Below are 25,654 nucleotides of genomic sequence, written 5' to 3'. Positions count from 1 at the left end.
CGTAGGCTATTGGATCTCCTAAAATCGTAACTAATAGGTAAGATTGCTCCTTCTGTTTATAAGGTAGCCCTATTTTCTTAACTGCTGCTAGTAAGATATAGTTTCGTATTGCTCTACTATCTATTAGCGCTTTAAACTACTAATCTTACTAATTAACTCTTAAATTTAGGTGTTATCCTTAAATTCCTTTAAGGGTCTAAGGCTCTACTACTAGCTCCCTCTAGTCCTATGGGCCTCTACTTTTCCTAACTATTAGCTGCTTAATCCTATCGCACTTAGCTTACTCTTTAGCCAATGCCTAGTTCGCTTTTTATCTTTAATATACTATAGATATATATTTTCTAGGCATTCCCACTACTATTATCCGTCTAAGCATTCTTCTATAAGGAATCTTCCTGGCTAAAGTATTAAATCCCCTTCCTCTTAGACTTCTGCTGGATGCTATCTATATATATATTTAATATTCCTGTATTATTGCTTATCTATTATCTAGTATATTCTTATAGGGTATTTCCAATTCTTTTCCTTTAGATTTTTATGCATCTTGCATATATCGTCTACGTATGCAATCTATAATAGCGTATAGTATACTAGGTGCTTTAGGTTAACTCTTAACTTATTCTTATCCTTAAGTTTAAACCTTTATTATGCTAATCTAAACGTTATAACTTTATTTATAGGTACTAAGATATATCTCTTACTTCTCTAGTCCTCTAATTATTTCTCTAAACCCTTTAACGTTATTATTAAGGCTCCTTTAATATAACTTATGGCCTTTTCTATAATCGGGTAGTCCTAGATAACTTTTTTATCTAACTATATATAGAAATCTTCCTACTTATCATTATGTCGCTGCCTATACTACCTTTAGTATAGCTGTTAGAGTATATACGGCTTGTCCGTAAGGAAGTATCTTCTTAATACTATATTATAACAGCCCTTTATATGTTATTCTTTAAACCTAGTAGGAATTCCTAAATCCTCTTCATTTTCTAGTTTGGTAAGCTACTTAGCTTTTAGTATACCTACCCTAGGCCTATTAGTAATTCTTTATACTAGTGCTCTGTCCCTTATACGTCCTCATATACTAGATCTCTTATCTAGTTTCTATTCTTACTATATAATAATTCTTTGCCTAAACTCTTCTATAGTTTTTTTTAGTTTACGTCTTATTAACGGATCCTTAAAGTCTTCTTGCTTCTTAATCTTAATATTAACTTTTTAATCTTTAGGCCGAACACTGCGTTCCCCTAGTAAGTCTTCTGGGTTTATATACCTGTCTCCCAGTCTAATCGCTGTTTGCGCTATAGATTCTCTAATCTATAAAGAAGCTCCTTACCTCTTATTTATGGGTGTCCTTATTTATGCCCCAAATTCTTAACCCCTTAAATTCTTTAATCCTAAGCTTGCTTCTATCTTAAGCTTAGCTTTAGCCTTAGTTTAACTAGGCTTACTTAGTGTTTTTATCTCGTCTTAAGAGTCTTAAATCTCACTTATCTTATCTTATCTTAAGAATCTTATACCTTTAGGAAACTTCGTCCTGAGCTCATTTATATATTACTAAACTAAGCTATTGCTCTACTCCATTGGTTATTGTCTATTATAGGTCCTTAAGCTTACCTTATTTCGTCTTAAGAATCTTAATTATCTTATATCTCGTTATAAGAATCTTAAGCCTATAGCCTTTTGCCTTTATTAAGTGCCGAAGTAGTTTACTGCCCTACTTCTCTTATATCTCGCGAAGTAATAGACATCGTGTTTAATAGGGTCTTAATCCCTACTAATATTCCCTATTTTATAGTGGAATTATCCTCTACCTTTAGTATAATATCTTTAATAGCTGCGCGTTCCCAGTAAACCGCTTCTATTACCTTATCGTTATAAAATACTTCGCCTTTATTAAATTTATTATCCTTAATATTCAATCTGCGAGCTAGTTTATTAGTTCCTTTATATCCTATAGGTGCTAGCTCTTATAGCTAATAGCTTACGCCGTACTTAGCGTCCTTATAAATTTAGTATACGTTATTATAACAAAACGCAAAACTTCTAATTAAACATTCTTTTGTTCCTCGCAGTATATTATTATCCCTCTATATATATATATCGTCTACTAGTCTTATCCCTTTTACTATATAGTGACTTTACCTACTTCTATAGTCTTTAATATAGTAACCTTATTTTCCGCAATTTATATAAGCTCCCTCTTTAAACCATTTTTCTTGCTGTGGAGTCCGCCTAAACGTCTTCTGCTGCTAAGATCCCTAGTTTAGCCTCTGCTTCTTAGACCTTTAATCACTTAATCCTTATCCCCTAGGTTTCTATAGTTATTTACTCCATCTCTTATAGGCTTTTTTAATACTACTTAGGTCTATTAACTTTGCGCCATACTATAGTTTTTAACTTAGCTTTAGTTATTGCGTACTCTACGCCTTATATAACTATAGAACTCTATCCTAACCTCTTTTAGCCTATTCCCTTTAGTAGATCTAATTGTTAATCTTAATTACTTAATCTATTAGTTCCCTTAGGGTATCTATATCTTCTATTAGGATAATTACGTCCTAGACTTTAGCTTTAAGTCCTTATTTATACTATACTATAAGCGCCCTATTATTCTACTCTACTTATATTACTAACGTTTGGAACTGCGTTATATACTTAATTGCCGAGGTTCGTTACGTAATATCTTAGAGTTTTCTTTTTACTGTGGTTACTGCCTCTGGGTCTCTAAATATTTATATAAGTTGCTTTATAAATCTATTTTAGCTTAAGAACATAAACCTTACTTCTTAGTTTGTCGTCGTTATTCCATTTACCTAGATTTCTGTAAGGTAAGGCTTAAACCACTTAAGTGCTTTTTCTGTTAGGAACAATCCCGTATACGCTATTTAATCTATAAATGTTACTAGCTTTGCTTCTTCCTGCGTAACCTTAAAGTGCATTTACGTAAGAAATCCTTTAAGCTTTAACTTCTCTCCTAAGAATCTTTTAATCGATAGTAACTTAACCTTTACTGCGCCTATCCCGTTAATCCTATTTTCTAACGTCGTATTATTTTCTATTAACTAGTTAACTATCTCTTATAGTTGTCCGACCGTTATAGGTTGCTATAAGTTAGTATCTGCTATATTGGTGTTGTTACCTAACCTTAAAGTAGTTGCTGCCGTTAATGGCGTTATAGTGGCTGCTTTTGGTGGCATATTATTCAACTTTCTGTACTTAATACCGTAACTAGGTAGTAATTGTGTAACGGAACCTTATAGCAAGAACTACGATAGGCTCGTTATTGGGCTAGGTATATAGGTGATATAAGTTAAAGTCAACAACGTAATAATAACTGGTGGAGTGGTTGCCTAATAGATTAACTCTAATTATATTCTAAGAATCACTATAAGGAAGGAACTATCTAGGTAGGGACTAAGGGTCCTTAAATACACAACTATACTCCTATAAAATCCTTCTTATACGTAATATACGTATGCTCTATCTACTCTATTACAGATCCTATAGATCCTATAGATTATATAGATCACCCTACATAACCTCGGTTACTATTCCTTATCATATAGCTCTATTGGCTTTATCCTAGACCGTGCTCTAATTAACCAACTGGCTTCTTCCGACTCTTCTCCAAGTAGTCGTAATATTGTATTTAAAGCGTCCGTAATATCTAGAGTAGATTAAATATAATTTCTTCGCTATCTTATAGCGATTTAAGGCGCTGTTTTATTAAGGCATATTGTTGGTAATATAAGGTAATATCATATATCTACAAGTTGTAGGTAGTATGATAATTGTTATTTTCTTTTTATTGGAATGAGGAAGGGCGAGGAGCTTAAGACTCCTCGCCACGCTAGTGCCGCGGCGACACGTGACGACCGCTTGCCTTATTCCCGACACTAGCAACTCTTCTTTTATAGTTGCCATCTATATACAAATACTGCTTAACTAGCGTAGTGTTATAGGACTACCCTGTAATACCTTGCATACGCCTACTAATTAAGCCCAGTTATAAGACCGTAATTTACCGCAATCTGCCGCAATCTGCCATATTCTGCCAGGCTATAGAATTCTACCTAATTCTGCCAAGCTATAGACTTCTGCCAAATTCTGCTTAGTTATAGACTTTTACTAAATTCTACTAAGCTATAGACTTCTGCTAAATTCTACTAAGCTATAAACTTCTGCTAAATTCTGCTAAGCTATAGACTTCTACTAAATTCTACTAGAACCGTAACGGCGTATAGTACGTGCCTGTTAACTATTGCCATTATAATATATGTCTTGCTCCTACTCCCTTTTAACCTAACCCTTAACTTATATATATAGAGTATTTATATTAATAAATGTCTCTAGAGCCTTGTTTGGGTTTACCTTTATTATTACATCTACTAGATTATCTTAGCCGTTAATCTATTAAATCTTAAAGAGTTCTTGCCGTTTGTAGGATTGCTAAAGTGCTATAATATTAATTATAAGGCGCTTCTCCTTTATAGTACTAAGCTTAATTAAATACTTATAGAGGGAGTATAAGTTAGTGTATATAATTATAGGGATAATAGAAAGTGCGAGTTAATCTATAATTATCTTTAGGGTAGTTCCAATTGTAATTACCATATTAACTCCACTAACCATTCTATATATCTCTAACGCTAAAACGCTTTAAGTAACGCGCTTATTCTTGGTTAAGCTCTAATAAATAAGATTACCGTAGATTATGAAGTCGTTTTCTCTAGTAGATTCGTTCGCAATAATAATCTTATATCCCAACTAAGAGCTAAAATCTTTATTATTTATAAACGATCTATTAACAAATATAAAGAGCTTAGTAGTGGGAAGATTAATAGGCACGTAGAGTAGTCCCTAATCAAGATGGTTTATTTACTAAGAAAGACGTTTATTTAGGGCAAGAATGTTATCCTTAGTTAGTTCCTGGTGTTAGGTGGTAACAGAGAGGTTAAATAAAGCCTTAGGTTAATAAATAGAAGTAATATAAGCTCTATAAGCGCGTTGCTCTATATATTCTTACTTTAGGGAATTAACGTTAATAATGTTAATCTTCTTACCTTAACCCTTCTGGCGTAAAGCAATAAAATCCTTATTTAGGAAGAGGATGCATTTATTAAAAAGTAATAGTATTATTAAATTAAGCTTTTCCTTTGGCTTTGCTATAAGATTTACCTTTACTAGCTTATCCTTTTTAAGAGCTAAGAATTAGTTGTCTCCTAAGATAATTGTATTATTAGTTTATATACCAATAATTCCAAATAGGGTTCCTGTAGTTATAATAAAGAAGTATAGATTAAATATAGAAGTAGTTATTAAAAGCTTCTCTTTATAGTGCTTATTATAGGTAGCCTACTAATAAGTTCCTACCTCTGCAATTCTATATAATGGCTTAAGCATAACTATAATTATATCTTCAGGATATTGGTAGCAAATTTGCTCTAGAAGGTATGCCAATATTAGGCGCTAAAGGTACGTCTCTAATTAGGTATAGACTTAAGTAATATCTTATAAGTAAACCGCCATTCTATTCTTTATTAAGGAGGAAGCTAGCGCAATAATAACTTACTAACTAGCTCATTAAATTATAGAAGACTGCATAAGAATTACCTCCTTACTATTGTCGTTATAGCCTTAGATAATAAGCCTTAATTTCTTAAATAGGGCGTTAGTAACTTTACCCTTAATCTCGTTAACTATTCTTAACTTAAAGATGCGAACTTTATTAAACTTAGTAGGGTTATACTTCTTAAATTTAAAGACTCCTCTTATAATAAGACTATCGATTTCCTGCTTATTAGATACTTAGAAAGGAGCTCTAGGGGTTATAATACGACCTTCCTTTTAGAGCTGTTTTGCGAGCTTAAAGTTAGCCTTCTCCTTAGCTGTTATAAAGGCCATTAATAACTTAACTCTATTCTTAATAGCGGCAATGAATTACTCTTTAAAATTAATAAGGTGTTAGCAATTTTATAATTCCTTTAGGCAACCTCTACCGCGTCGTAGTTACGGTATATCTACTACAATTATATTAGAATTATAGTCGCCTTCTAGAGCATATTAATTATAGTTTTTCTTTAAGGCATTTTTTAGGGCATTCTATAAAGGCTTAAAACTGTTATCTTTATAGTAAGGCTTAATAACAGTTAAACGGAATTAAGTAGGTCTATAAGGCATCTAAATAGTGCAAGTTTAACTATTAATTATAATAAGTTAATATAGGCCTAACTATTCTCCCTTTTTACGCTATACGCGTACCTTAGACTAGAGTGGTAAATTAAGCGTAGTTAAGGTATTTAGGCCATTTCTTATTCTAAGTGCATTATTAACCTAGCGTATAGCGTAGAGATATTATACCTCCTTTATTGCCTTATAAATAGCCTTAGCTTATTATATAATAGAGGGAGATAGTAGAGAATTATTAGTTATTTAAGGGTAGGCGCTAAAGACTAGCAATATAAGTATAAGTCTATCCAGGCCAGCGGAATTATTAATAGCTTTAATAGCTATTTATAAGGTAAGTTCTTCGCTAGCGTCCTTTAGTTTTAAAGAGATAATCTTATATACGCGGCGTAATAGTGTGTAATATCGCTCCACTTTTCTAATACTATTATATGCCTTAATAGGGACTTCTTTAACCTTAATTACTATTGCCTTTATCTATTGTCGAAACTCTATAGATAAGAAGTTCTTTCTTATATTATAGATAATTTAATTAGGGGGTTCTAGGTAGACATTAATCCAGTATAATTAAAGGGTATCCTATACGTTTCTAGCTAATATATCCTTTAAAAAGCGTGCGGCTTAAAAGGAGGTTAAGAAGTTAATAACTTAGAGTACTAGCTTACCGCTAAGATATATAACGTTAACAATAATATAGAAGTTGAAGTTATAGTTATCTTTAAGGGTAAACTTAAATTGGCTAGGGGACTTTTGGTTTATTTAGTAGTAATAGCAGTACTTTATAAGATACTTAATCGCCTTAACCTTAACTTTATAACCTACTTACTAAAGAACCCTAAGTAATTAGTAAACTAATAGGTAACTAAAACGATGGTATAGTTAGCGTAACTCTAACTTAGTTAAATAGCTTTAAGTAACACTCTTTTCTAATTATTAAAGGAGTAGCTAAGGGTGACCCTACTTACGTACAATAGGCGCCTAATTATCTCCCTATATAAGCATATTCTTAAAGTTATTAAGCTTAACGCCTAATTTATCTATATCTCTAATGCAAAATAGAAATAGGGTGTTTATAGAAACAACGTAAAAAATAATATACCCTAAGGGGGTTTAGACTCTAATTGTGCTAAAAGAGATTATAGTACCCTTGCTAAAACAAATTGTATATTAGCCTGCCGTTAATTAGTCAATCTAAATAGAGTTATTAAGCTACTAAAGAGCTTAAACTTAAGGTTCTCCTACTATAGATACTCCTACGGCTCTAGTATCTGGCATAATACTATAAAAGATATTTGCTAAGTATCTATTATTAAAGGAAAACGCAGAACTCTCCTTTAGCTTATTAAAGATATCTAACTTTATAATAGAATAAAGAATAGATTAGTTATTAAAAATAGCGACAGTTTATAAGCTATTTACCTTACTATACTTAGTAAAGTATTAGTTATTAAAAATAGCGACAGTTTATAAGCTATTTACCTTACTATACTTAGTAAAGTATTAGTTAGGAAAATAGTCCTTAATTTCTATATCTATAAGGAGCTATTTAGCCTCATTAACCTCACCCTTAAGATCTTCTATACCTTTATATTAAACTAAAAAGCTTTAGAAGTAGGCCGTAGTAACCTTATAATTTCCAATATTTCTTATACTCTATATTACGAACGCTTTAAGTACAATGTTACGACTACTTGGAGAAGAGTCGGAGGAAGCTAGTTGGTTAATACAAGCACGGTCTAGGATAGAACCCGTAGAACCATATAATAAGGAATGGTAAGCAGAGTCACGTAATGTAATCTATATAATCTGTATAATCTGCAAGATTTATAATAAAGCGAACAGAGCAGATAGAGTAAACAGAGCAATAACTTTCTTAGGAGTACGGTTGTGTATTTAAGGACCCTTAGTCCCTACCTAGATAGTTCCTTCCTTATAGTAATTCTCAGAATATAATTAGAGTTAATCTATTAGGCAACCACTCTACTAGTTATTATTACGTTATTAATTTATCTATACCTATACACCTAGCCTATTAATAAACCCACCGTAGTTTCTGCTACAAGGTTCCGTTATATAATTACTACCACGGTTATAGTAACAATAAATTTAATAATATGCCACTAAAAGCAGCCACGACGCCATTAATAGCAGCAACTACTTTAAGATTAGGTAACGACACTAGTATAATAGACACTAACTTATAGCAACCAGTAACGTACGGATAACTATAAGAGATAGTTAACTAGTTAATAGGAGATAACGCGGCACTTAAATAAAGGATTAACGGGATAGAAGCAGTAAAGGTTAAGTTACCATTAATTAAAAGATTCTTAGGAGAGAGATTAAAGCTTAAAGGATTTCTTACCTAAATGCATTTTAAGGTTATATAGAAAGGAGTAAAGCTAGCCATATTTATAGATCAAATAGCGTATACAGGATTGTTCTTATTAGGAAGAGCACTTAAATAGTTTAAGCCTTACCTTATAGAGATATAAGTAAACGGCATAACAACTATAAACTAGGAAGTACGGTTTATATTTTTAAGTTAGAACGGATTTATAGAACGACTTATATAAATATTTAGAGACCTAAAGGCAACAACTATAGCAGAAAGAAAACTCTAAAATATTACGCAGTAAACTTTAGCAATTAAGTATATAACGCAGTTCTAGACGCTAGCAATGTAGGTTAAGTAGAATAATAAGGCGCTTATAGCATAGTATAAATAGGGACTTAAGGCTAAAGTCTAGGACGTAATCATTCTAATAGAAGATACGGACACCCTAAGGGAATTAATTAATTAGGTAATTAAGATTAATAATAGGATCTTCTAAAGGGAATAAACCAAGAGAGGTTAGAATAGAGTTCTATAGTTATATAAGGCGTAAAGCACGCATTAACAAAAGCTAAGTTAGAAACTATAGTATAGCGTAGAGCTAATAGACCTAAGTAGTACTAAAGAAGCCTATAAGAGATGGAGCAAGAAACTATAGAAACTTAGAGGTTAAGGATTAAGTAATTATAGGACTAGGGAGTATAGGCTAAACTAAGGATCTTAATAGTAGAAGATGTTTAAGTGGACTTTATAATAAAAGTAATGGTTTAAAGATAAAGCTTATATAAATTACGGAAAATTAGGTTATTTTACTAAAGATTATAAAGATAGTTAGAGATACTATATAATAAAGGGAACTAGACTAGTAGTATATAATATATATATATAGAGGGATAATAGTACGCTATAAGGAACAAAAGAGTGTTTAATTAGAAGTTTTGCGTTTTATTATAATAACGCATACTAAATTTATAAAGACGCTAAGTACGGCGTAAGCTATTGGCCATAAGAGCTAGAGTTAAAGGGACTTAAAGGAACTAAAGAGTTAGACGAAAAATAAGATTAACTCTATAAGCTAGATTAAGATATTACAGTAATATACGGATAAAGATTAGTAACAATAATAATAGAGTTAGAGTACTTATTAATTAATAATAATAAGAAAGAAAAAGGAACTAACTAGGGGTATCTAAACCTTAATAGCGTACTAGAAGTAGAGACTGAGACCGCTATAGAGTAAGGTTTAGTAACGGGTATTATAATACCATTAGATATGGCATCTATTACTTTATAAAATAGAAGGAGTAATATCTAGAGATAATTAAGTAAGTAGACAACTGCTAGTGCTAGCTTACCACTTAATAAAGGCAAAAGGCCAAAGGCTTAAGATTTTTAAGACAAGATAAAAGAGATCTAAGATTCTAAAGTAAGGATAAGGACAGCTTAGGGACCTATAATAGACGAAAACTAATAAAGTAGAGCAACGGCTTAGTTTAAAGATATAAGAATAAGCTTAGGATAAGAATTCCTAATGGTATAAGACTCTTAAGATAAGATAAGTAAGATTTAAGACTTTTAAGACGAGATAAGAATACCCTAAAAGCCTAGTTAGACTAAGGCTAGAGTATAGCTTAAAAAAGAAGTAAGCTTAGAATTAAGGATTTTAGGGAACTAAGAATTTAGAGAACGAATAAGGACATCTATAGGCAGGAAGTAAGAGACTCTACTATAGATTAGAGAATCCGCAGTATAAACAGTAGTTAGACTAGGAGATAGATATATAGACCTAGAGGACTTATTAGGGGAACGTAGTGCTCACCCTAAAGATTAAAAAGTCGATACTAAGATTAGGAAGTAAGATAACTTTAAGGATCTACTTACAAGACGCGAATAAAAAGAGATTATAGATGAATTTAGAGCAAGAATAGAAACTAAATAAGAGATCTAATATATTAGGACGTATAAGGGACAGAGCGCTAGTATAAAGAATTACTAATAGGCTAAGAATAGGTATATTAAGAGCTAAGTGGCTTACTAAACTAGAATAAGAGGAGGATTTAGGGATTTTAACTAGGTTTAAAGAACGATATATAAAGGGCTATTATAATATAGTAATAAGAAGATACTTTCTTGCGGATAGACCGTATATACTTAAGGAGCTATACTAAAAGTGGTATAGGTAAAGATATAATAATAAGTAGGAAGATTTCTATATATAGCTAAACAAAAAAGTTATTTAAGACTAACTAATTACGGAAAAAGCGATAACTTATATTAAAGGAGCTTTAATTATAATATTAAAGGATTTAAAGGAGTAATTAGAGAACTAAAGAAGTAAAAGATAAATCTTAGTACCTATAAATAAAGTTATAACGCTTAAATTAACGTAGTATAGGTTTAAACTTAAGGATAAAAATAAGCTGAGAGTTAACCTAAAACACTAGGCGTATTATACACTATTATAGATAGTATATATAGATAATACGTGCAATATATATAAAGCACCTAAAGATAAAAACCAGAAGTATCTAGTAAGGATATATTAGGCACCGGATAAGGCAAAATACAGAAATGTTAAGTATATATATAGTTGGCACCTAGTAGAAGTCCAAGGATAAGGGAACTTAATACTTTAGCTAGGAAGATTCCTTACGGAAGAATGTCTAGAGAACACCTATCTATAGTATATTAAAGAAAAGAAGCGAACTAAGTATTGGCCTAAGTTAAACTAAGTATAAATAAGATCTAGTAGCCAATAGTTAGGAAAAGTAGAGGCCTATAAAACTAGAGGGAACTAGTAGTAGAGCCTTAGACCCTTAAAGAAATTTAAGGACAATACCTAAATTTATAAGTTAAGTGGCAGGATTAATAGTTTAAGGTATTAATAAATAGTAAAGCAATAAGGAACTATATCTTACTAATAGCAGTTAAAAGGATAGGGCTACTACACAGATAAAAGGAGCACTTTTACCTATTAGTTATAATTTTAGGAGATATAATAGCCTATAAAGGAGGTATTATTAATCTTAAAACAGGACCTATTTAGTTAACTATTAAAGGAAGATAAATTAAGATGTCTTTTAATATCCTACTATTAGGGAAGGATAAGGCGATATTAGGGATGCCTTAGTTATAGGAATATAATCTAAAAATTAATTGGATTATAGGTCAGGTTAATATTAAAGATACTTAACGCCGTAAGATGTAATAATAAACTAAGCTAGTATAGTACTAAGTTGGAGCAATATATAAAGAGATTAATTAAGGATTAAATTACGTACTAAAGAGATACTATAAATATAGCAAAAAGTTATAGTTACTAGAAAGTAAAAAGCTATTAGAGTATATAGTATAGGATTATAAGATAGAATTAGAACTAGAAATAAGTCTAAAGTTTTTTCTAATCTATAAGCTTACTAAAGAAGAAGGTAGAGCGCTTAAAGAGTTTATTTAGGAGAACTTATAAAAGGGATATATTAGACTATTACAATTATTAGTGGGTTATTTAGTATTATTTATACCTAAAAAGAATAAAAAACTAAGACTATATATTAACTATAAATAGTTAAACAGCATTACCAGAAAGGATAGGTATCCTTTACCCTTAATTAGCGAAATCTAAGATAGGATTAGTAACGCATAAATCTTTATAAAGATAGATCTAAGATAGGCATATTATTAGATTAGGATTAAGAAAGGTAATAAATAAAAGGCAGCCTTTAGGTTAAAGGAAGGACTATATAAGCTATTAGTTATATAATTTAGGCTTATAAACACACTAGTAACATTTTAGAAGCGTATTAATAATATATTAAGAGAACACTTAAATAAGTTTATTATGGTATACCTTAATAATATTATTATCTACTTAATAAATAAGGAAGAGTACGGAGAATATATTAAATAGGTCTTAAAGAGACTATATAAAGAATAGATACTAGTAGCAATTAAGAAATGCGAGTTCTTTACTAGGAAGACAGATTTTATTAAATTTATTATTAAACTAGGCTAACTTAGTATAGATCTAAAGAAGATTAAGGCTATAATAAATTAGTAAGAATTAGAGAATATAATATAGTTAAAATTATTTTTAGGGTTTTATAATTACTATAGAAGGTTTATAGCTTAATGGTTAAGGGATATTAAGCTATTTATAAGGTTAACTAAGAAAGAGGAACCTTAGATATAGGGAAAGAAATATAAAAAATTATTTAAAGAGGTTAAGGAGTTGTTTACTTAGGATTTAATCCTTAAAATCTACTAACCAAAGTTAGAGACAGTGGTTAAGACGGATATATTAGACTTTATACTAGAAGTGTGCTTTCTATAGAAATATAAGGATAAATAGTACCTAGTGGTATACTATTGTTGGAAACACAGGGTGACTTACCAATAACGACTACTCGAGTAGGGTTACAGTAATGTTGGTTAATTCTTTTTAATTAGAATGAGGAAGGGCGAGGAGCTTAAGGCTCCTCGCCACGCTAGTGCCGCGGCGACACGTGACGACACGTGACAACCGCTTGCCTCATTCCCGACACTGGCAACTCTTCTTTTGTGGTTGCTATCTATATACACTTATAGATTGCTACTATATAAAGATATAAAGCTAAGGAGAAGAAGAAGAAAAGGAAGGATGTTAGGGTTTAACGCAAATATAAAGGGACTGCTAAGGCGCTAGCAGTAAGCGAGCCAATAGCGATTTTCTATGCCGGGTATGGAAAATCCTAATTAGTTGGCAGAAGTCGGGGTCAGCAGAATATGGCAGAATTTGGTAGGTAGCACGCCCTAGGAAACTGTATCGTTAAAATAGGGTTATGGAGCTAGCGGAGCGTAACTGGATGCGGCTAGCTCAAGCAAATGGGAACGACAGTTGGCCAATAGGAATGCTCTTAAATTGCCTTTGTTATCGCATCTGCCGGGTTGTCTTGGCCATTAATCCATTAAATCCTAAACAGTTCTTAATGCTCCACGAGGACCTCCATAAGGACCTCTGCGAGAACCTCTACAAGGACCTCTGCGAGAACCTCTATAAGGACCTCCGCGAGGACCTCCATGAGGACCTCTGCGAGAACCTCCACGAGGACCTCCGCGAGAACCTCCATGAGGACCTCCGCGAGAACCTCCATGAGGACCTCCGCGAGGACCTCCATGAGGGCCTCCGCAAGGACCTCCATGAGGACCTTCACGAGGACCTCCGCGAGGACCTTCACGAGGACCTCCGCAAGGACCTCCGCAAGGACCTCCATAAGGACCTCCGCAAGGACCTCCATAAGGACCTCCGCAAGGACCTCTATGAGGACCTCCGCAAGGACCTCTATAAGGACCTCCACGAGAACCTCCACGATTGCTTTGTGGTCGACATTGATTGTACCCTTTGCCGTATTCCAATTTTTTGCTAAACTTCTTCTCTTGATCTTGCGGTAGTAACGTAGATCTGGGTTGTTGCGGGGGTTGTTACGGAGATTGCTGTGGAGATTATTGCGGTGGTAACGTAGAGCTTAATGGAACAGGGTGTGGTACCTAATCCTACTGTGGTAGCGTTTAAAGGTTATTAGGCCGCGAAGCAAGGGGATCTTACGCTTGCTTAGATTAAGGGGTAGTAGTTAAAGTTACGGGTTAAATTGGTGGATACTGGGGAGCTAAAGATAGAGGTAGAGGTAATGGATACGGAACTAAAGACGGAGGTAGAAGTAATGGATACTGGGAAACTAAAGATAGAGGTGGAAGCGTCTCTGGTGGTGTATTGCTTAGATTCCCTTATAAGTTAAGTTTCTTTTAGTGCTTAATTTCTTATAGATTCCATCGTAGGCTAAGCTTCTTTTAGTGCTTAATCTCTTATAGAGTCTATTTATGCTCTTCTTTTACGTTAATAACATACTCCTAAATATTATCTCCAATAGTGCCCCCATCTATAGGGACAAATACTCTATTCTCCTAAAGGAAGTTATGGAAGTCTCATATAATAACCTTCTTCGCAAGAGCCTATGTTTCCTTTATCTATTTAACAAAGTCCTCCTTTATATAATACCATAGCATATTATTAACGTATTCGCTGTCCTTATAGTATACTATACGGTATAATAAGAATCCGTTTAGGTCCTGTTGCTCGGCATTTATAGGGTTAATGTCTGTGTCCCACGTCTCCAGGTTAATGCTTTTCTCGTACTTCTTTGGGTAGGTTGACGCCATAGTAGGTATAGAATCGACGGGGTGTCGTATATCAAAGGTAGGTAGGGTTTTTAGCTTTATAGAATCTCGTAGGTTTGCTGTTAAAAGGTAGGTAATTAAGATGTTGTTGACGCGTTTTGGACGTTGACTTTAGGACTGTAGGTTTAGTGATATTTTTGACCTAAAGTACTCGACCAAATCTTCGTATACGTAGTTATTTAACGCGTTTCGGACGTTAATTTTGGGACCGTAGGTTCAGTAACACTTTTGACCTAAAGTACTCAACCAAATCTTCGTAAACGTGGTTGTTCTGCGTAATAGATGTAACTTAGTATCTCCTAGTACTCAGTGATACTTCTGTTACTAGTTTTCCGTAAGTCTAAGGTAGCACAGTATCGCTAGGATCCATTCCATATGAGCGTATATAGCACCCCTGCACGAGACTATCTCTTCTGTTCGAAAACCTAGCTGCTCTATGGTTAACTGTGTATTCAACTACTGATTAGTGTTAAAAACATAGGGTGACTCACCAATAACGACTACTCGAGTAGGGTTACAGTGATGTTGGTTAATTCTTTTTGATTGGAATGAGGAAGGGCGAGGAGCTTAAGGCTCCTCGCCACGCTAGTGCCGCGGCGACACGTGACGACACGTGATAACCGCTTGCCTTATTCCCGACAACTATAGTTGGAAGATAATATTACTAAAATTAAACTATAACATCTATAACAAGGAGTTATTAGGTATAGTTATAGCACTATAAAAATAGAGAGCATTCTTATAAGGCATAGAGAAACTATTTATAGTTAAGATGGATTATAAGAACCTAATAGGGTTCCTAATAATAAAAGAACTTAATTAAAGATAAGTTAGATAGGTAGAGATGCTTATAGAATATTATTTTAAGATTTAGTATACTAAGGGTACAGATAACATATAAGCAGATACTCTAAGTAGAAAGGCTAAACTATAAAATAATAAAAAGCCATTAGGAGCTTTACTGCGGAAAGATATAAATAGATTAATTAGGTATAACTATCTAAAAATTATAGCAATAAAAGAAACTAGTTAGACCTATAAATTACTAGAGAGCGATTAGTTATAAAAAATCTAAGATAAATAGGTAGAGGATCTAAACTTAGAGTAGTATAAGAACCGAGAAGTAATATATATGCTAAGAAATATTATAAAAGAGTTTATTAAGTTATTCTATAAAGGACTAACTTAAGGATATAATAGAGCTATAGGCTTAGTATTAAGACTCTAAGAGGAGTATATTATTAATGGAATTTAGGGACTAGTAAGATAAGTTATAAGAAAATATCTAGATTGCTAAAGAAATAAACTAATAAGGCATAAGCTATACGGAGGACTATAACCTATTAAAATACTAGAGAGACTATAGGAGGTTATATTATAGGACTTTATTATTAAGTTACTAAAGTTAAGAGACCCTATTACCGGATAAGATTATAACGTAATCTTAGTAATAGTAGACAAGCTTATAAAGTAGGGATACTTTATAGCATATATAGAAGAAATCTTAATAGAAGATATTGCTAAAATTTATATTAAGGAAGTATTTATAAGATATAAAGCACTAAGTAAAATTATATTGGATAGGGATCTAAGATTTATAGCAGCATTTTAGGAGGTATTCTTAGCGGAATAAGGAGTTAGAGTAGTAACTTCTACCGCATATTATCTACAGATAGACGGTTAAATAGAAAGATTAAACTAGACACTAGAATAGTATCTAAGGCACTATATTAATTATATATAAAATAATTAGGTATTACTATTACTAGTTATATAGTTTATATATAATATAATACTATAAGAAGGAATAGGTATATTACCATTTAAGGCAAATTATAGATATAAGCTGAGGACTTTATTATTGCTATAATACGCCAAGAAGATAAGTAGCATAGCTAAGTAAAGAATAGAGAATTTAATAAATCTTTATATAAACCTTATAGAAATAGCTAAGGTGGTATAGTAAAGAATAAAAAGGTACTATAACGCTAAGAGATCTAAGGGACTAGATCTTAAGAAGGGGGATAAAGTATAGCTACTATACAAAAATTTCAAGAGTTAACAACTAAGTAAGAAGTTAGACTACGTTAGACTAAGACCTTTTAAAATTATTTAGAGGATTTTACCGGTTACGTTTAAGTTAAACCTACTAGCTAAAATAAAGATCTACCCTATATAGTATATTACGATACTAAAGCTAGTATATAAAGATATTAAGCCACTAGTTTATAAGGCAGATATATATAGAGGATAGGAAGAAGACAAATAATAAGTTTTAAAGATCGTTAGCTATAAGGACATTAATAATAAAATATGTATAAAGTAAAGTGGATAGGCTATAATAAGACTACCTAGGAACTACTAAAGAACCTAAAGAACGCTATAGGAAAGGTATAGGAGTATTAAAAGAGAATAGGTTAGAAAGCATTAATAAAGAAAAATTACTAAAGAATAAGCCACCTAAGGGGGACCTAAGAGAAACAATTACTAAACTACTTAGAGTTATTTTCTTCTCTATTAGAAGAGAATCCATTCTTTTATTATTAAGTTCCTATAGACCTTACTTTATAAGTTTCTACTCCTTAGAACGAACCTTCTTATAAACCTTCTTAAGACGGATTAACCAAGCGGATATAGTAAGACGAGAATCTAGGGCCCGTTATTAAGCATTAGTAGCCTCTTACTTAGCGTCCTAGGATTAACAAAGTTCCGCCAAAGTAATAAATAGTTTATTATTAAGCTTTATAGCAGCAAATTAAATATAAGACCCTATAATAAATTACTTAAGGAACTTAATAACTATTAAGAGTAATAGGATATATATATTTAGCGTTAGAAATAAAGCAAATATTATAAAACAACTAAATGTTTACTTTAGTATACTCTAAATAAGAAGAGGGTTATTAAGATAAAGGACTTACTAGCGTAATATAAACTAACCCCTCTTTTATATAACAAGAATATAGAGACGGCATTATTTTACTAAGTAATAGTATAGACGAAACTGTACGCGTATAATAAAGAGTTAAAGAAAAAAAAGATGCTTTAGGTATAATAAGTAACAATATTAACTAAATTAATTAAACAGATATTATACCTCTAGTATATAACTTAGAGATACTAGGTATCTTTAAGGACAAAGATAAAGAGGAGGGAGATGGTATTATAAACGCTTTAAGTATAATATTATAACTACTTAGAGAAAAGTTAAAGGAAGCTAGTTAGTTAATATAAGCACAGTCTAAGATAGAACCCGTAGAACTATGTAACGAGGAATAGTAAGCAGAGTTATGTAATGTAATCTATATAATCTATATAATCTACGAGATCTATAATAAAGCAAATAGAGTAGACAGAGTAGATAGAGCAACAACTTTCTTAGGAGTACGGTTGTGTATTTAAGGACCCTTAGTCCCTACCTAAATAGTTCCTTCCTTATAGTAATTCTTAGAATACAATTAGAGTTAATCTATTAGGCAACTACTCCACCAGTTATTATTACGTTGTTAATTTATCTATACCTACACACCTAGCCTATTAACGAACCTACCGTAGTTCCTACTATAAGGTTCCGTTACACTCTAGCGAAACTTATTATATACCTCCTTTCATTTATTAAGAGAATGCCTAATTAACTAATAAATTCGGTTTCTTACAAATATAGCACTTCTTCTAGCGATTACTTTAAAATAAACCTCTACGAGGACCTCTATAATTGCCTTATAGTTAACATTAATTATACCCTTTACCGTATTCCCTACTACGGCCACTATATATTTAGTTAGTCTAGTTATAATTATATTAGTTTAGAATACTAGTTTAGACAGGGTTTACAATATAGAATTGTTAAGATTCTTATATTTGTATTACAGTACCTATAATAGAGCGCAGTTTGGTATATACTCCTTTAAATATATCCATAGGTTTATATAGCGCCAAATTACACTTAGGAATGCTATGGCAGGCTAAGATAACCTAGTCCCTTAAACTATTCTTATTTTAGTAAGTTTCGGTAAGGCCACGTTAGATTTTCTAGAGTTTATTAAAGAGTAATTAAAGGCACTTTAAGTAAGTCTTTATTAGGTTAGAAGCAATAACTCTTTAAAATATAGTCTCCCGCTATTTAGATATATAAAGTTAGCGGTTCTCATCAGTTTTAAAGTGGGCTTTAGTAAGCTAAAGCATTACATTAAAGCTATAGTTTTTACCCGTAATATAGTCGTAATAGAATATTGCCGCTTATCCCTTTAATATAATAGAGAAAGTATAATAGTACTAGTGGTATTAAATTCTGACCTTATTATAACAGTCATAAAAGACCTATAGTTTTGCTCTAAGTATGTCATACAATTCTCCTCTAAATTTCTTCTCTTTGTCTAAATATACCTTTATTAAATTCGTGACTTCTTATAGTAGAGGCTTACCGGTTAGTTAGGATAGAGGAAGTAGAGGCGGCGGAGGAGGTAAAGGAAGAGCACCTCTAGGTGGGAGGGCACCTTTAAGTAGGAGGGTAGCGTTCTGGGGTTTTTAATATAAATTAAAGTTGCCTTTTAAAGAATATAGGTTGGTTCTAGGTTTCCATAGTTAACGTATAATCTTAGCTTCCGTCCATACTAGTTCTTTTATACTAATAATAACGGCCTAAATATTACTAGCAATTAGGTTACCGTTTTTAGTAATATATACCCTATTCCTACAGAGGAAGTCTTAAAAATCTTAAACAATATTAACGTTGCTAAGTGCCTAGGTATTAGCAGTCCATCCTATAAAATCCTCCTTAAAATACTCCTATAGTTATAAATCGGCGTAGTGTTTATTTCGGTAAAATATAATATAGTGTAGGAGAAAGCCGTTAACTTGTTTTATGGTATAAGTTATTATATTAAAGGCGAATTCATTCTAATCTTTATTAATGAGTTTCGCGTACTTAGCTACCCCTAGTAGTAAGGAGTCTTTTTAGTCGTTTAGAGTAGCCATGCTTTTAGAGGAAGGGAAGTATTATTGGTATAGGGATTATCGTTTAGTACGCGTTCGTGATAAAAATCTACAATTATAGGGCTTAGGACTAGTTCTAGCCTTAAATCGCAAAGACTTATAAAGCGTGTTGTTCTATATAATGGACGCAAGAATTTATAATCTAGGAAAGGCTTAGGACCAGTTCTAGCCTTTTAGATCCTTAGATTCGTGGAAGAGTTCTATTTAAGGTTTAAGACCAGTTCTGACCTTAAAAGATAGCTTCCTCTAGTATAAGTAGCACTGGTATAGTAGCTCGTCTCTTCTTAGTGGAATACCTAGCTGTTCTATAGTATAATAGTGAAGTTAACCACTAATTAGTGTTAGTAACATAAGGTAATATTATATATCTATAAGTTGTAGGTAGTATAATAATTGTTATTTTCTTTTTATTAGAATAAGGAAGAGCAAGGAGCTTAAGACTCCTCGCCACGCTAGTGCCGCGGCGACACGTGACGACCGCTTGCCTTATTTCCAATATATATATATCCCTAATATAGTTTACTAAGAGGTTAAGGTGGGTGCTGTTCTTTAGGGCTCCCTTATAAGCTTCTAGCTTAGGAAGGAAGTAGTATAATATATTCCGCTCTACCTAGTCTTAAGTTAGCAGCCAATCTAGGGCCTAATGGATAGGGTTTTATACCGTAGGTTTGTCTTCCTTAAGGTAAGTTCTATCTATACCTTATAAAACGGACCTAAGTATATTCCGTAGGCCCTTAGACTTAACGTCAATAAGGTATATTATACGTTTAGTCTTTTTATCTATTGTTTTACCATTAATAATATAAATCTGGTAGCTATTTTTATGCTTACTAATATATATATAAATAATAAATATATATTTGTTATATATATCTACCTTAGAAGGTACTATAGAGGATTTAACTATTTTATACTTTAAGGTTATATTATCTTAGCTATATATAGAAGATCAGCTAGGGTTACACTTTCGGTTTAGTAGGGATATACATTTTATTAACTATCTTATACTCTACCTTTAAAGCTTAGGCTTTTGGTTCTTAAGATTAGGAACTGTCTATAGCTTAAGGCTCGGTAGCCTTAAGAGAGTCTATAGCGCTAGGTGTTACTTTTACTACCTTTAATATGTTTTTAAGCAGCTCCGTAAGGTAAAGCACAGTAACTAAGTCTAAGGGCGGTATAACTAGGCTAGAAAGAGGCGTTTGCGGACTTCCGTAGCTAGAAGAAATGTCTAGAGACACCTTAAACAGCTTTATAGTCTTAAGCTAGTTTAACATTATTACTTTATAAAGCTTTAGTAACGTAGTACTAAATTAAAGTATAAAATTGGTAATAAGCTAAGTGTATAGAGTAAGGAGCTAAGTGTAGAGAAGGTTAATAGTATTAGTTCTTAAATAAGATCCGCCCTCTTTATACCCAGCGATGCGACATACCACGTAAATGCTTTCCCCTATTTATCCTAGGAGACGCCATGTTATATATATCGACATTAATTCCGATATAGTAGAGGACCGAGTAAATGTTATACGATCTTGCCGTAACTGTAGAAATAGAGCTGAGATCTACATTTGGGATCTCGATTCCGGCGCTAGAGTGGCGTAAAAAGGACATTTAACTGCTTTAATTGATGCGTAGAAGCCTAACGGATATTGTGGACCCATTTTCGTTGTCAAAGCCACTATATATATGTTTGTTTTTAAATACTAGTATATAAATTCATTTTTAAATACTAGCGCGTGACTTCGCTTTTAAATACTAGCGTGTAAGTTCGCTTCTAAATACTAGTATATAAGTTTGCTTTTATATTTAAGACTATATATTTGCTAGGTAGGCCTAAAAAATTAAAGTTATACCCTTAGGATAAAATAACTCATTGGGTTGTATACAAAAACCTATTAAAATTTAACTTCTCGCTCTTCTCTATATACGTGCTAGTATGTAATAAAATCTTGTTAGATAGTTTATATAGAGCTATTTATTGATGAAATAGGTTAATTAATTAATAATCTTAGTTTTAACTTGATTGTTAATTAACCTAGGGCCCCTAGGCTTAGACGAAGATATTTATAATGCACGTGACCCGTATACGTAACTCGTGTACGTCCTACGCCTTTAAGAATATAGAGGTAATCGTTACGGGCTTGTTTTCTAATACATTCTCCTTATCTGCCAGGGAGAATCATACACTTATCTTTAAATAATACCCCCCTAGCACGCAGTACCTAAGTTAAAAAAGGAAAGATGGAGATAGTAGAGGCGGAAGGAGGCTTAATACGTTAATCGCGTCAAGAACGCGCCAAGACAACTAAGGCCCTTAAAAACGATAATTATAAGAGTAATACAGAAGATACGGTTTATGTGGCAGTAGTAGCCCCTAGTGCACTACGATTAAAGCGTATAGGGAAAAAACTACGCCCTAAGAATTAAATAGTGTTAACAAGAAACCGCGTAATAGCTGAAAAGAGAGTAAAGTAGCTAGCAACTACGGTAAACTAATTAACAACTAAGAAGATAAATACAATAACGAACACGTAGATTAAGGTGCTAACTAACCTAGTTACGTTACTACTAGGGGTATTAGAGGAGTAGAAAGAGGCACAAGCGAACTAAATTAAAGTTATTACCGAAATGTTTATAGAGTAGATTAACGCGCTTAGAGTAGAGGTTATGGAAAAGATAGAGGTGATTTAGACCTAATTATCTAATATTTAAGCACCACTAAGCGCGGCTCCGTCGTACGTGGATGTTACCTATATACTACTAAGTAGTTAACTAAGCAACCTAACGTCCTTCCCTTTAAGGAATACCCTACCATCGACTATTACTGACACGCTGTACTGTATAGTTGACATATTTAGAGTTAAAGAGGAAAATAAGAACAAAGTATAACTGGGGGTAATTAGACAAGCAATTAAAAACAATATACGTATAACGGAAGGCCACAAGAGCTAGCGCTATACAGCAGTAATTAAAGACCCTAGGAACCCCATACGTATTAAGATAACTTGCAGGAATAAAGCTAAGCTCTAATGTATAAAAGAAGCGGCCTAGAAGACCTTAGTACCTAGTGTTTGGGTGCTGCGAGACTAGCTCTACCTAGTAAAAATTAACAACGCCAATTAAACAGCAGTTTTTAACTAGGAAGGAAAGATTTAAGATAAAGTAGCAGAGGTGCTAGGAAAAGAGAATAATGTATATATAGCCCAGATAAAATAGCTTAGTAAAAAAGACACAGGAAAGGCATATGGATTAACAGTGGTATATATTACTAAAAGTAGTAAGGCAGCACGGTTGCTGCAGGACTAATACTTTTATATTATAGGGGAATCAGCCTATATTAGAACCTATAAACCTAAAAGCGGCCTAACGTAATGCTACTGGTGTTAGATACTAGGATATAAAGCATTTATATATATAAGACCGCAAGTATATGCTAGATGCGCTTAAGAAGGATATTATTATAATGACTGCTAAGAATAGATCCTAAAATGTATACTATGCGGAGGACCATATAAATTGTTTAGTAAAAATTGCCGAGTACTTTATCTTACCCGCTATGCATAAGACACTTTAGGTACTTTAACTAAATATCTAAAAGCAAAGTATGGTACAGTAGAGCCTAATAAATAATAAACAACTAAAAGACTTTGGGGTGCTAGTAATATCAGAGCTATACGCATGGAAAACGGATAATATAGTTGTAATAGTCCCTATAGGATACCTAAATTGGACTAAGGTAATACCCACGGTTTACTATAAAGAGAGGTAGGCGGTACGGAGTATGCTATAGATTTAAAAAGATATTAAGGCCGAATAGGTGCCAGTATAATCAGCAGACCTTACCGCGGTGGTACTGCGCCTTCCCGACTAATTAGTACTAGTGGTGTTAGTATATATTAAGGGAAAGAATATAAAGGCACTATAGGATACAACTGGCAAACTATACTAACTAATTTTGGAAATATAAAATAAGATGGGTATATAAACCAATATAATACTCGCAGGAGACTTTAACCGGCACGACTAGCTATAGGGAGGAAATAACGTCTTACCGGCAAGACAGGGAGAAGCCGACCCAATTATTAACTTTATAGGAGATCACTCCCTGCGTAGCCTGCTGCCTAGGGGTACGAAAATATAGTAAAATAGCAACCATAAGATAATAATTAACCTAATCCTTGTATTAGACGAGCTAGTATCTATAATAGTAAAGTATATAGTATATGGGACAGAACACGGATCTAATTATAGGGCAATTAAGATGATATTCGACATTGCGGTCCCTAAACGCGCCATAAAATAGAGAATGCTATTTAAGAACGTATTATAGAACGAAATTAGGAATAGGGTTGCTACCGCCCTCTATATTATCCTAGTAGGTAGTAGAGTGCAGCAGCAAATAGACTAGCTTATAAATGTAGTGCTAAAGGCAGTTTACGCATTAACTCTAAAAGCTAGACCTTTACTATATATATAAAGGTAGTGGACAATAGACCTTACAAAGCTCCACCAGGTATACACTTACTAGAAAAACCAGGCTAAGAACTAACGCTAAGCGCACGGTCCAACTCTTGTAGGACACCAGCGGAAGGGGATACGTCCTCTTGGTTGGTCTATCGACTTGCAGGAAACATGATATTAATAACAACCTCGTAAGCTATTACGCTGCACACTCAAGCTATATAGATCTCTATACCAGCAATTCTCAATTCCATTCAACGAAGCATGGCGTCATCAACTCCCTTCTACGTCCCGGTTTCCCTTCCCCATACAGCACTCCTGCTATCCGACGTCCAGACCCAGATCCTCGCGCGCTTCCCCAAAGAAACACAGGAGGCATACCTTGGCGAGATCCAAAAACTGCTATCCTTTTTCCGAGCGGAGATTGCGCGTCACCGGTCCGCTGATAAATCATCGACCTCTCTTACGATGAAGTCCCTCTTATAATTCACCACACTCTACCTTTTAACCTCAATTCCAATGCATTCGTCTCGCCGTACAACAAACTAGCAAAATGGGTGACCCAGCTTGAGGCTAAGGGTTTTTTCGGTTCTGCTCCTTCGGACCCACACACCCCGAATTATGCCATCCCGGCCGTTTTGGCTCCTTCCTCCGGCTGGGGTTCGAAAGACGAAATCGTTCTGCCGAAGGTTCAACCGAGTTGCTTTGGTTCGTCAGACCTGCTGTCTTATTTAAGAGCAAGGGGCATCAAACACGTTATCTTAGTAGGCTTAACGACCATGGGCAGCATCCTAGGGACTGCGAGAGCAGGGGCAGATCTCGATTTCCACATCATCTGCGTAAGAGAAGGGATCATTGATGACGAAAAGGAAGTTAACGATTTCTTGATGGAGAGGGTTTTGCCCAAGTTCGTAGATGTAGTTAGTATGGAAGATGTGCTTGCGCTATCTAGATAGGGATCAGATGCCGGACCTCAAGCAAGCGAAAGCAGCCCAAGCAGCAAAATAATGGAAATAGAAATAGGTTCGAAAACCACTTTCAATAGACGAGAAGTATGTGAAAAAGAGAAACTGTAACTTAGGTGCTGCATGACTGTTTGATCACTTCACAAGGTGGACGCCATTTATCTAGAAATATCATAGATTACCCGCATCTAAGTATAATAAAAGCAGTAAAAATAGATACATTGAAAGCAAATTGCCCTCGTCACGCCAACCTTGCATATACGCCAAAACACGCAGCGCGAGGTATGGTACAGGTGAAGGAATTAAGGCAAGGGAAGAAAATGACTTTTAGTAACCATCCGAACCGTAAGAATATGAAAGTGCAGATGTGTCGTATCCAAGGGCAAGGAACCCTATGTACCGTATACAGACACAAACGCGGATGTACCATTACCTACCGTATCTCATATGATGAATCAGCACATGAGATAAGACAGACGCGTGGTGCATTTTTACATAG

The 25,654-nt window shown here is 33.5% G+C and overlaps 1 protein-coding gene across 1 annotated transcript; it reads left to right on the top strand.

Annotated features, from left to right (window-relative positions):
- Positions 1–24,418: 24,418 nt before the first annotated feature.
- K441DRAFT_704178 (Isochorismatase hydrolase) lies at positions 24,419–25,146 on the top strand (the record flags this gene model as incomplete). Its single annotated transcript, XM_067653521.1, has 2 exons — positions 24,419–24,620; positions 24,665–25,146. Exons 1-2 carry the CDS (start codon positions 24,455–24,457, stop codon positions 25,144–25,146), a joined length of 648 nt encoding a protein of 215 aa, XP_067506507.1. The 5' UTR covers positions 24,419–24,454.
- Positions 25,147–25,654: the final 508 nt, after the last annotated feature.

Source organism: Cenococcum geophilum, assembly GCF_001692895.1.
Source record: "Cenococcum geophilum 1.58 unplaced genomic scaffold K441scaffold_11, whole genome shotgun sequence".
NCBI lineage: Eukaryota > Fungi > Ascomycota > Dothideomycetes > Gloniales > Gloniaceae > Cenococcum > Cenococcum geophilum.
The sequence above is the reverse complement of the archived record's forward strand: the minus strand, read 5'-3'. Positions and strand labels throughout refer to the sequence as shown.